Raw genomic sequence first — 12474 nt, forward strand, 5'->3', positions numbered from 1 at the left:
CCCTTGCACTATTGTTTTTAGTTGTTGTTTTGTTGTACACTGCTCAGACCCTTCGGGGGTGGGCGGTTAATCACATCTAATAAATAAATAAATAAATAAACCATTCAAGTTATTTAGTTCCACCTTAACAGCAACATCTGCTGGACATAGAGGAATGTTGTAGTTGAATTAAAAATTCAAAAACAAGAAACATTTGAGGAACTGAGGTAACATTAGTATGTCCCATTGAGCAGCTCATGCAGCTGGCTTCTGAGTAAGCATACTTGATCTGCCTTGAGTCTCACTAGGAAAGTTGGGTTTTCAATGATGGAAACATACAAATAAATACATAAATTGTGTACTGTGAAGATACATCGTCCTACACATTTCTGTGATTTTTTTAAACCAACATAGCTCCAATTTTTCAGTTTGTGAACACATGTTGCGAAAAGGTAACTTTTCATAATGCCGGAGGTCAAAAAGATCACAAGAAACCATTACAGAATTCTGGAGGCGGGAAGCTATCAAGTCAGCATACCAAAGGTTTTGCGTGTTAAGTCTTATATATAAACAAACATATCACATGAAAACAGAAATGTTGCCATGACGCCTAATATCATTTGGAATGGACAGGTAAGCCTTTGTTTTCTAGGAAGGGAGCAAAGAAGGAAAGGGTTTCCCTGTCTTTTGAAGGGCAGGAGCTTAACTTCCAGATCTCCTCAGAGAACTTGGCAGTAGATAAGGGGATGGTGAGCCAGTGCAGGTGAACCAGCAGCTCAGATTTAGGAACTCTAACTGGCTGAATGCACTATGAAATGCAATGTAATTGCTTGGGATATAAAATTGAGCTGATTTCCCCTCTATTTTCCTATTACTACTGTGCATCCTCTGACATCTCATCTGTATCCAGCCAGCCTGTACCTAGAAGCTGTGAACTAATAAGAGGCTGTGGCTTAGTGGTGGAGCACCCAGTTTGCATGCAGAAAGTGCCAGCTTCGGACCCCAGCATTCCCAGTTAAAAGGATCAGACAGTGGTTGATGTGGTTGATTTTCTGCCCGGAATCCCTGAAAGCTGCTACTAATTGTAATAAATAATAGTGAGCCAAAAACAATGCTTTGATTCTGTGTCAAATAGTCTTCCGTGAAATTCCTTGCTGCTCCCAGCACAAAGTCCATTCCAATCAAGGGGAAAGATAAATTTGAATTTGGGTCCTGTTGAGTTGTGGCCCATAGAATTAACCATCCTCTGTAGGCCCTACACAGGCAAAAAAACCCCTTTGTCTTAAATTTACTTTCAACCAGTAAGTGCAAAGGTATTGTTTTGAGAATACAATAAGAGCAAACCTCTTTATGGTGTTTGTGGCTTGCTATGAACACTTTGGAAAAAAAAACTTGGCGGTCTGCAGAAAAATATTTCAAGGAAGACTGGGGTCCTCAGTTTGCTGAAGCTTCACAGCGTAAACCAGTGGGTGTCAAACACTCTTTGCTGCTTACTTCTTCACATTAATCTTATGCTTAAGGAGCAAAAGCATACCTGATTTTTTTCCTCTAACCAAATGGTAAATCTGTTCACACCCCACCTCCCACCCCCCACCCCCCACCCCCCAGCTTGTCTATGAAATAGGCCAGATTTTTCTTATCTGGGTGATGCTTTAAGAACTCTTACTTACGGTATGCCATTGTAACCTCTTTCTGTGGGTTCTGTGGGACAGTACTTGGAAGGAGTTGCAAACAACTAAATTTAAACAAAACAGTTTACTTCTCTTAACAAATAACACTTTTAAAACATTTAACATTTGACATTTACACTTTACAGTCCTGTTAAGTTTGCATTTTCAAGTCCTTATATTTACAGTCTACTGATATTGCCAAGTCCAATTCTTCTTTGCTGGTGGTTGGTTTTGAAGACTTCAGAGGCTTGGTGAATGGGATTCAAGATGATGAAGGTTCCCAGAAAACTCTCACCATTTACATACACAAAAACCCTGAAACAATAAATTCTAACATTTAAAATATAGCAAAAAAATAAACTCCCTTCCCACTAGTTCCCCACAACATTGCAGTTACCTTAAACAAGGTGTTAAGGGCTTAATAAAATCAATCAAGGTCCCAGCCTGGTAGCCTTGCTTCCTCCAACCTCATGAGTTCTGCAGCATTCTACTTCTTTTCAGACTCCACCCCTTTCTGGGTCATCCCATTCTGACACAGGGGTCACACCATCATTAGAAAGATCCAATCATGCCCAAAGAATTCCATACAAACACTGGACTAATCATCACATTTCATTCCACCCTTTCCCTAAGGAGCTCTGGGCAGTGCGCATACACTGCCCCTCCTCTTATCCTCACAACAGCCTCAGGAGGTAGTTCGGACTGAGAGAGAATCACTGGCACACATTATTCAGGAAGCATAACGGCTGATTGAAGATCTGTGCCATCTTTCTAGATCTGGTCTTATATGTTAGCTCACTATTGCTGCACTGGCTTACCCTTGAGCAAACTCAACCAGCCTCCATCACCAGCAATTACAGGGAAGAGTTTCCAGTCTTGGGGTGTGTCTTGAATCCCAGTGCTTCTCTCAATGAATTACATTGAATGAGTACTTGATTTCCTCACGCTGTGTGCCAGCAAATGACAGACACCTGGGGTTGAAAATTAATAGCTTGTAGCATCCCAAATCCATATTTTTAGTTCAAATTGGTCGTTGATCAGAAATGCTTGCTGCTTTCTGCAAGTAAATGTTATTGGTACAGGGGCTTTAAAGTAAATGAGTGAGATTCAGTGTGTTTCTGCCAGCAGCTGAGAAAATCCTGGAATTAGGGGGAAAGTTCCTCAGTAATTTATCCAGCATGTTTATACTTCCCACCTGAATAGAGATCATTCTATAGCAGATACAAGAAGGATCAATACTTCAAACATGTAATAGAAACACTATTTAAAAGAATAACAATGTATTTTCTCTTCCAGCAGCAGTTTAGTAGCAGCAGCCATTCAGTAGGTGGGATGATAAAGATATTTAGGGAATGCTGAACTCTGCAATGTAAGAACAGCAAGAGAAGGAGGAGGAGGGTTTTAATTTAATAGATCAGGTTTACTCTTTCCACCCGGTCACCTTTGGACTGTGAAACATGCTGTGAAAATTACCCGGAGTGCTTATTAGGAGAGCGCCCAGTTCTCCCACTCCTGCTGAATGCTGCAAAGTAAATTCCATTCAGGAGCAGTCTCAGCCTTAACAGAGCAATCCTACATGTGCTGATTTGCAAGTAAGCCTTTTTTATTTTTAGATATTTATGTACTCCACGTTTCTCCCCACGGGCACCCAAAAGGGACTGACAACATAATTCTCTTCTCTTCCAGTTTATCCTCCCCACAACAACCCTGTGAGGTAAATCAAGCTGAAAGAGAGAGTGATTGGCCCAAGATCACCCAGCAAGGCTCCATGACAGAAAGAAGATTAGAACTCGCATCTCCCAGATCCTAGTCTGATAGTCAAGCCACTACATCATGCAGCACTCAGAGTTCAGGGAGATGTGCCGCTAGACTTAGTGATTTGGAAACAAGCTGGATTGAGTTCAGTAGGATATACCTCTGAGGGTGCAATTTTATGTATATTTACACAGGAGAAAAAACAACAGAACTTCATGGAACACTGATGAGTAAACATACAATTGGATCAAGCTGTTAATCCTCAGTTAATATGTTTAGGAGTGCAGCCAAAAAACACTCCCTGCTGATCCACTGAAGAATCAGACAGACAGGCTTGTCTCTAGCAGACTGAGATTTATTTCTTTAAACTTGCAACCAAAAACCTACAAAGAGCAGCCAAGACCAAAAGGGAGAAAAAAGGGGTCACCGTATGATACAACCAAATGCCTAATAATAGGAAATTCTCTGGAGGCAAATATTGCTGCAAGTGTAAGCCCTATATAGAGACCAGAAGAACCGGTCTGAGTTCATAGTCAGTCCATCAGTAGTTGGCAACAATCAGCAAAAACACATGAGGTTATTTTCTGGCTACTTATTGCTGGCTATCATGATAATGTGAGAGAGCAGAGGAGTCTTGAGTGTTCGCAAGGATCTGATGCCCTGATTTAATGTGGTAATAAAAGTTATGCTGTCTGCAATGGAGAAAGAGAGGTGTAACAGGAAAGAGGAAAAACAGAACTATGTAGTAGACAAAAGCATCAAATTATTAGGGATGGGGTGTCCAGTTTCATCTTGGCCACAGGCTGCAATCTTGCGCAAAGCTAATTCTGTGGTATTTACTTTCAAGTAAACATGCGCAGGGATAGACTGAGTTAATTGGGTAGCCATAGGATACATCATTGACTAAAGTTTTAATTAATCAGCTGTAAAATGGAAAATTTGAAGTAATGAGTAATAATGAATAGTGAAAATGGTGAGGAAAGGAAATGTGTTCTGTAATAAAATTCATCCCTGTCAATCATACATATTGTTGCTGTTGTTGCTGGGGGATCAGTGAAGCAGGGCAAAAGTATTTGTCCTCTCTGTCTGGGGTTAAAAAGTATTGCCCTTACTCTGTTTTGGCTGTACAATATCATTTGGTGGTTAAATGTGACTGGCTGATTGATTACATGATGATGAGGTTACAGTGCCCACCTGGTATCTGGCTGGCTATGATATCCTTGAAAGACCCCTGTATTAAAAACCCGCAGCTGCTGATTGGTGGGAAGTGGGAGGGAGGGTCAGTCATGAAACCCCCTCCTTATGCCGAACTCCCTTTTGTGGGTGACAATTTTGGGCAGAAATATGCACAGAAATTATGGGAGACTGAGCAGTTGGTTCAATAGCACTAAGCTATAATTAAACATAAAAACAATAAACGGAGCATTGAAACATATGTAATATTTTGGCTTAGGGTTAGATAGCACATTTTAGAAGTCCTAGATAACTGCACCACAAAGTTAATACATGAAGCCTTTGCAGAGAGCTGTGGGGCAGTTGACACATGTCTTTTAATGCATTGAAATTTGGATTCATTCAGCCAGTACTATGGTTCTGATGGGAGTAATGCCGGTAAACTATAATTCCATAGACAGATTATACCTTGCCCCACAGTTTCTGAAAGGGAATTAGCTGTAGCAATGTTAAGTGTGTGCATTTGTGTAGTGAGTTTTCTTTGCCTTTATAATGAAGCAGGGAACAAGCCCCTAAATGGGCCATAACACACACTCTCTCTGTATGATCAAGAAAATTCCACAACAAAATGTTGATCTGCTTTACAAGATCAGGCCATGGAACTGGGTATATTGCACAGTCAAATTCTGTATTCCATATACTTTGATTTTCAGCTTTATTTCTTTGGAAAGGAGGTGACTCTTGATATGTGGCAGGAACAGGAAGAAGGATTTGCATTACAGGTACAGAAAGGAAAAGCAACCAAAATTCCAAACAGGGAGCTTATAAATATTATCCCCTTCCACCACAAATTACAGACACAAATTTGATTATGAATCAGTCAGACAATAAACCCTGTATTAACATATAAGCAAGTTACAGGGAATAATGATTTTATGCATAAATGATTTCAAGCACCCCAGATATAATTTCTTCCCATTTTTCCCATTTATGCAGTGCCTTGGAAGATACTTGTTATTCCAGAACAGAAAAATGCCTTTGAAAATAAATGATCAAGCTGTTATGAACATATGAAACTAAAGTCTGAACATTGGTCAATCTCGCCCAGTACTGGAACCTTCATTTGGCAGAGGTCCTCTGTTCGGCAAACATTTTCCCAAGATCTCTGGTATCTTCTTAACTGGGGGGGCGGGGGTGCCCTCACTGTCTCCTACTCCTGAGCCCACCTCCATCTCACCTCAAGAGCTTTCCTGCTGTCTGTTGGGCTTTCCTGCTTTCTTGCCCCTCCTGGACACTGCAGTCCTTCTTGGAGCCTGGGGGTGGCGGCGGTGCCTCACGAGAAGGGCAGGTGGTGGTGAGTGACCCTCCGCTCCCCTCAAGTGCACCCACCCCACCAGTCACCAAACAAGCCCTGAATGCGGCAGCGCCTCCCAGGCAATCGGAGGCCAGGGTCAGCGCCTCTTTGCACCCGGGGAGGGGGGCAGGGAAGGAGGGATGGAGCACAGGCTCCAGCCGCCCCCTCGTGGGCTCCCTCCTGCCTGCCTGGCACGGGGAGTCACGCCAGAGTGGCCCCCACTTCTGCCCATGCCGCGGGGAGCCTGGTCCAAAGAGGCTTCCTGGCCCCAGGGAGAAGCTGGCCCGAGCCCCGCTGCTGCTGCCTCTGACAGCCCCCCAAGCCCTGCCCCAGGCAGCGCCAGCCCGACTCAGTGGGGTCTGGCACAGGACTCTTGACAGCTGCAGCCCTGCCGCTCGCACGTTCCTCAGCCGGGTTGCCGAATGCCTTGGAGCCGCAGCCAGTGGAGGAGAGCCGCGCTTGTTCCGGACCAACAACCCCATTGCAGCTATTTTGTGGCAGCCATTGTGTGGCTTTCCACATCATCCTGTGCCAAAATTCCAAAGGTGCCTGCAGGCTCAAAAAGGTTGGGGACCCCTGCTGTACAGTTTGGTTCACCCTCTATGAACAACGTGATGTGACATTTTAAAAGGATGCAGAATGTTTTAAAAGTTTTTTTTTATATTCCTGGATAACTCAGTGTTGGAGTGAGGGTGCACCCCGACAATGCCCAGGTATGCTGAGTCGCTCTCTCCCCAACACTTAGGACAGATCCGGGCAGGCTGGAAGACTCACAAAAGGACTTGGTTCAAAATATGCTTGCTGCTTCCCCCAACCATTACTTTGTAAGCAACTGCCCAGCTTTCCCTATGGGTGTGATGCCTATAGGGTGATTGGTAAGGATGGCCTACATATTGTTAGCATAGAGATCCAAAGGGGAGAAGCTCACTTGGGGAAATTCTGCAGCAAACCAGGGGCCATCACTCTTTTTCTTAAAACAGCATGGAGATATTTATGTTGGAAGAGGCTTCTGCTGCTAACAGGCACATTGCAATAGAGCTGTGTATCTTAACTGTGAGTATACCAGGTGCCATATGCAACCCAGCAAGGGCTTGATAAAGTTACTGGCTTCCACCCTGCCTTGCTGCCTTGTTAAGCTTCTGGCAGGCCACAAAAGAGAGCTGGCCAGCTGCATTTGGGTTGCCTAAGATATACTGGGCTGGTATCCGCTGACTAGGGATCTGTTTCTCTCTGGTCAGAGCACAGCTAAATAGACAGTAACACTGCCTCGCAAGCATTACAAATAAAGATTCATCTCTGGTGTGGAACAAAATGTGATGAATGGGCAGAACTAAGGTTGCTAAACCATGCCTTTATTGTGAAGATTGTGCTTTCCCTTGGCATATTTATTGTTTTTGTTACTTGGAAGCATTTCAGTCCAAACCCCAACTGACCGCCCACAGTAGTCAGAGACCTAAACCAGGGGAGGTTGCTTCCACATTAGACAGGGCAGCAAAGCCTGGTATAGGGCTGAATGCCCCCACAACAGCACCATCCTCACACAGCACCCAGGCATCAGGAGGCAGAGTTAGGGAACAACTTGGGCCCTCTCTGTTCCCTTTGAATCCCCTGTGACTGAAGATAAGGACAAATGTACCTATTGGGTGCTAACAAATCTTTGTTGACATACAACTCAGGGAATGGGGTTAAATCTTTGCACTGGGGTTGCTGGGTGCATCTCACCGTGCCAATTAATAGGGGGGATTTGCTGGGAAAATGTTTTTTTCACACACTGCAACGGTGCTGACTGTGCCAGCAGGTAACAAGCATGGCTGATTAGCGGCAAACCTTGCCTGGTCCCATGGACTGCCCTGAATTGGAGGATCAACATTTTATGTGACATGAGTCATGACCCCCTCCCACCAAATCATCAACTCCTTTTACTGCCTTTCTACTAGTCTTCTTCACAAGGTGGGGTGACGACATTCAGGGTTGGGCTTCAAAAGAATGAAAGGAAAGACAGTCATATATGCCCCTGTCAACACCTAAGTGGCTTTGTTCAGGTCAGCACCTATGAACTGGTCTCACAACAGGAAAAAAGTTATTTTTTTATCTATTTTACTAGACATCATCCTTAAACAAAAGGTACCTCCTTTCATTTAACCTTGCAGCATTTTGCTCTCCTCCAAGTTGCAGTAATCAAGAGATTTTTAAATGGCGATTGAAGTAAAAGGGTGATGAAAAGTTCGACAGATCCAGGAAGAATTCTCAGTGGGCAGTGCTGCTCAGGAGGGTGGCATTTGGAATGCTACCACTTGAAACAGTGGGAAAAGAAATGCCCAGAATGGATTTGTTTAAAATTCTGAACAAAGGGTCATGTATTTTGAACGGAAATTGTCCCAATTCCAAATTAAAAGGCTACATTTTTTTTTTGTAGACTGGATCAGTGCTCCAAATGGATCAGTGCTCCAAGAGGAGCTCCAAATCCACTGGCCTCGTCCTATCTACAACGCTGTTTTAATGTCAATTGAGAATGAGCTCTGCGTTCTAAATGCAGACTTTAAGAAGACAGGGTCTTGATAAAAGGAAATTCTGCGCCAAACTAAACAGCACCACATTATCTGAAAAATATCCATGCCAGAAAAGTTACGTACGCTTCATAGCAGAGGCATCTTTTTGAGTGTGTGTACACCCTGGCCTGGATTCAGTGATGTGTAAGAAGAGACACTGGCCCTTTTCGCACAAACCTTTTAAAACGTTTTGAGGCAGGAAATTAAACATTTCCTCCATGGAGTTCCATGTTGTTTTTACCCCAAAACATTTTATTTCCAGCCTTAAAACGTTTTAAATGAATCCCATTTAAAAACTATTATTTGACTGAAACATTTTGAAAACGTCTTTGGTTGCTGTGCGATCTACTGACTCTGCTTCCCACATTTCCCTGAACTTCCTCCTCAGCGCCATCTTCTATGCTCACTCAGTTCCCGCTCACCTGCTTATTTACAGCATTTCTCCATTTGTTCTTTTATTTGGCGGGGGCGGGGGAGATCTCAAACACTGAGTATACAAGAAGCACAGAACGCAGCACATAGTTGTGAATTCAACACAGAACTTAAAAAAAGGGAAACATCATATAATCGTGGTCAGGAATCATCTTGAGGGGGCGAATGCAGACAGACACTTTCCTCCACACTGCTTAGTGTTCTTGCACAACAGGAAAACTTGACCATGACATGTGTCACAACGTTGCATAGTTGAGGGCAAAACTGCCAGTTTCATGCCATCCAGGGAAAGCTAAGCAGGCTCAAGTTCTCTCGTTATCGATTCCACAATCCGCTTGCCTGGGAGTGCGTCCCACTGAATTCAGTAGGATTCGGCTCTAATTAAACGTGCACAGAAACAGGCCATGAGAGTGTGGAACTGTCTCTGCACCTGTGGCTTTGAATGGATTTGCCACCCAGAACTGGAATCAACAAATTCGTATGTTCTTGCATGAAAGAAGTATTGTGGCAAGATTTCCCCTCACACGCCTCTTAGGAAACTTGTGCCTATTGACAGCCTCCATGGTAAGATCTATATTCATAGGAGAGTGATATTAGGACAAATACTTCCAGTCTAGTTTTCCAGTCATGCTGCTTGGGTGGTGACTAATTGATGTGGCTTCATTGCCTTCTTCACCAGAGCCCCCAATGCTGTTTTTAAGAAGGACTGAAGCAGAGAGAAGCACTTCCTCATAACCCAGTTCCCTCCCGAACAGTTGGACCCAGGAGCATTAGCTGTAGTGTCCAGACAGAGGGCACCACTGCTTCCGGAAGGAAGCAAACTGGGCCAACTTTTCTTCCCAGCTTACTCATTCTGGGGTTTCCTTTCCGAAAAGGACATCAGTTTAAATTTTCTTCTGCAAAAGAGCCAGCTTTCTGAAACATCTCTCTTTTTCACAGTCAGAAAAGTATACAGGAGGGGTCTTTCTCCAAACTAATTTCAATCATCAGCATTCTCCTGATTTACAGAATAATACTCAAGAGTCCCGATATTCTTTCCTTGGGGCAGAGGGAGGAAGGGAGGAGAAGGAAGGCAGCTCTGACTACAGGATCTTTGGGCGTGAGAAGCAGGAAAGAGCTGCAGGTCGAAAGAAAATAAAGCCTATTATTTCTTTACTGCTAATTTAATTCATCCCATAAAACATTGCTTTTAAGAACAAGCAAAAGTGTGGTCATTTTTTCCCCGGTCATGTTATCCAGTTAACCCTTCAGCCTGCTTGTACCTTATGCAAAACCTCCCTCTGGATTTTTGACAGGTGTAGATGTCTGTTCTGTTGCTGCAACCAACCTACCACAATCTTAGTGGCCTTGGGGAGACAGATTATATAGCCATTTCATACTGAACCTGTTTTCCGTATATGGCACAGGATAGTGGATAGTCTGTTGGCCAAAGGAAATTTGATTTGCTTTGCTAAGGCCAAGCTCAGAAAGTGTTGTTATGAATGCTGACACCCCCCCGCCCCCCACCCCCATTTTCAAGCATGAGATTGTCATGGTCAGTCCCGAAGAGCGCATTTGGCTTTTGCAGTAAGGCCCTGCACACTCTCTCTCATTCACTCGGAGAACAGGTATGACGTACTTCTCATTTAGAATCTATGAGCAACTTTCTCTAAAAAATATTCTTTGGAAGGGATCCTCAGCACAGCGTCCTCTCTGTATCTCCACTATGCCAGTCTGTTTTGTGACCTTCTTTCTTGGCACTAGGTCTTCTAGTCTGACTTGGCCGTCTACGCCATCAAAGGAAGGCACAACAGCTGGATCTCTTCTTCTGGGACTCTATGTAGTCGTGGATCTGGAACCTGGGCTCCTCTGGCTGCTGCACCGCTCGCTGCTTGAGCTCTCTGGAAGCACAGGGGTGAAAATACAGGCGTCATTCTTTCTGCAGAAGGACCACAGGATCTCTTTCCCTGCCTTTCCATGTCAAAGATTTATTTAGCTTGCGGGAACATATTTCATCTTGGTGACAAGCACGAGCACAACATCATACAAGAAACAAACTAGTGGTAGCTACTGCCACCCACTCACAGACATAGCGAGGGGGGAAAGTGCCTGGTGCACCAGTGCATCCTCTGCCCTTGTCCCACCTCGGAACACCCTTGTCGCACCTCCCCGGGCGCGCGCACCCGGTGCGTCACGCATCCCCCCCGGAGCTACACCTCTGCACCCATTCTATTAACCATGGCTTTAAGCATCATCTTATCCCACTTTCCAGAATGCTGTGTCACAAATAGCATGTGGCAAAGAGCTGCATATGGTAAAGAGTTTTAAAAAGATTTCTCCAAACTGGATGACTGGGCAGTGAGACAAAAGAGGAGATTCAATATCAGTCCACCCAGAGCTGTATACATCAAGACCAAAAATCCTCATAGTGTAGAAGGCAGGGTCAAATTTTTCTGCATTTTCCTAAGGTACTGGGGGCACATAATGGAAAATTCAATGAAAAGATTCACTCAGCAACCTGTTTCAGAATCAGTGAGAGGGGCTGAAAACCTAACAGCATGTAACCTAATGCCATCGCATAAATCTATGATGCAGCCATATCCAGAATACTCTGTACAGTTCTGGTTGCTCTAAAAGGCAGCAAAGGAAAAGTGGTTAAGAGGCTGGAGTACCTTTCTCCACAAAGAAAAAGACTGGAGCTACTGATGGAGAGGGAGTTCAATTCAGAAGGAAAAGACAACTGAAGTTGACAGAGTGGAAGACATGGGATAGCTGTAAAAGTGCAGTAAACCTTTATTAGGCATAAAACTATAAAAGTATAACTATACGTAGAGCCACCCCACATTTCTGAAAACTCAAAGTTTGGATCTTACTTGGTCTCCCATCGGAGGGATTGTTGTAAGTGGTCTACTGGTTTAGGAAATCACTGACAACTTAAAGAAGATAATGATGGGCAGTGACACATCATGTGCTTATCCCAAGGGGCTACATTAGCTCAGAGGGCTAGTATGTGCCAACGGGTGAGTTTGATACACTGATAGCAGGGTGGGCTAACACTGTGCTATAAATGTAATAATTTTGAGGAATAAATACCAACTTACTACAGTTCACTACTCACTTGGCAATGGCCATAAATGCCAGCTCCACGTTCATTCCAGTCTTTGCACTGGTCTCCATGAAAGGCACTCCATATTCCTGGGGAGAAAATACAGCACAAAAAGTGGCTAGGTCTTACCGTTATTGAATTACCTTGCCCACTTCCAGTTTGCAAGTGAACTTTAACACTTGGGTTGGGACCCCCCGCCGGATCACGGAGCTCCGTTTTCCATTTTGCAATGAAGGTGCCTCACATTCTTTGCAAACCTACTGAGAGAGGCCGCAGGACAGCAAAGCAAGGTCATTCAGTAGTGGTGAAGATTCCCTTTTAGCACAGGCAAGTTCAGAGCATCGGTTTTCTCCTCTTCCTATCACATGGCTGCAAAGACATAGCTACCTTAGGCTCCTTCCGCACATGCAGAATAATGCACTTTCAAACTGCTTTCAATGCTCTTTGAGGCTGTGCTCAATAGCAAAATCCATTTGC

The 12474-nt window shown here is 44.0% G+C and overlaps 1 protein-coding gene across 4 annotated transcripts in view; it reads right to left on the bottom strand.

Moving 5' to 3' along the window:
* Positions 1-10059: 10059 nt before the first annotated feature.
* The window catches only part of RAB37 (RAB37, member RAS oncogene family), a 75311-nt gene continuing 72896 nt past the window's right edge, over positions 10060-12474 (bottom strand). For all 4 annotated transcript variants that reach the window (XM_048488006.1, XM_048488004.1, XM_048488008.1 and 1 more), the window contains 2 exons: positions 12010-12086; positions 10060-10792 (listed from right to left, as the gene is read on the bottom strand). In XM_048488006.1, the coding sequence (XP_048343963.1) occupies positions 10687-10792; positions 12010-12086 (183 nt within the window). In that variant the 3' untranslated portion in view covers positions 10060-10686. The remainder of the gene's footprint in view (positions 10793-12009; positions 12087-12474) is intronic.

This window comes from Sphaerodactylus townsendi, linkage group LG03 (assembly GCF_021028975.2).
Source record: "Sphaerodactylus townsendi isolate TG3544 linkage group LG03, MPM_Stown_v2.3, whole genome shotgun sequence".
In the NCBI taxonomy this organism is placed as follows: Eukaryota; Metazoa; Chordata; class Lepidosauria; order Squamata; family Sphaerodactylidae; genus Sphaerodactylus; species Sphaerodactylus townsendi.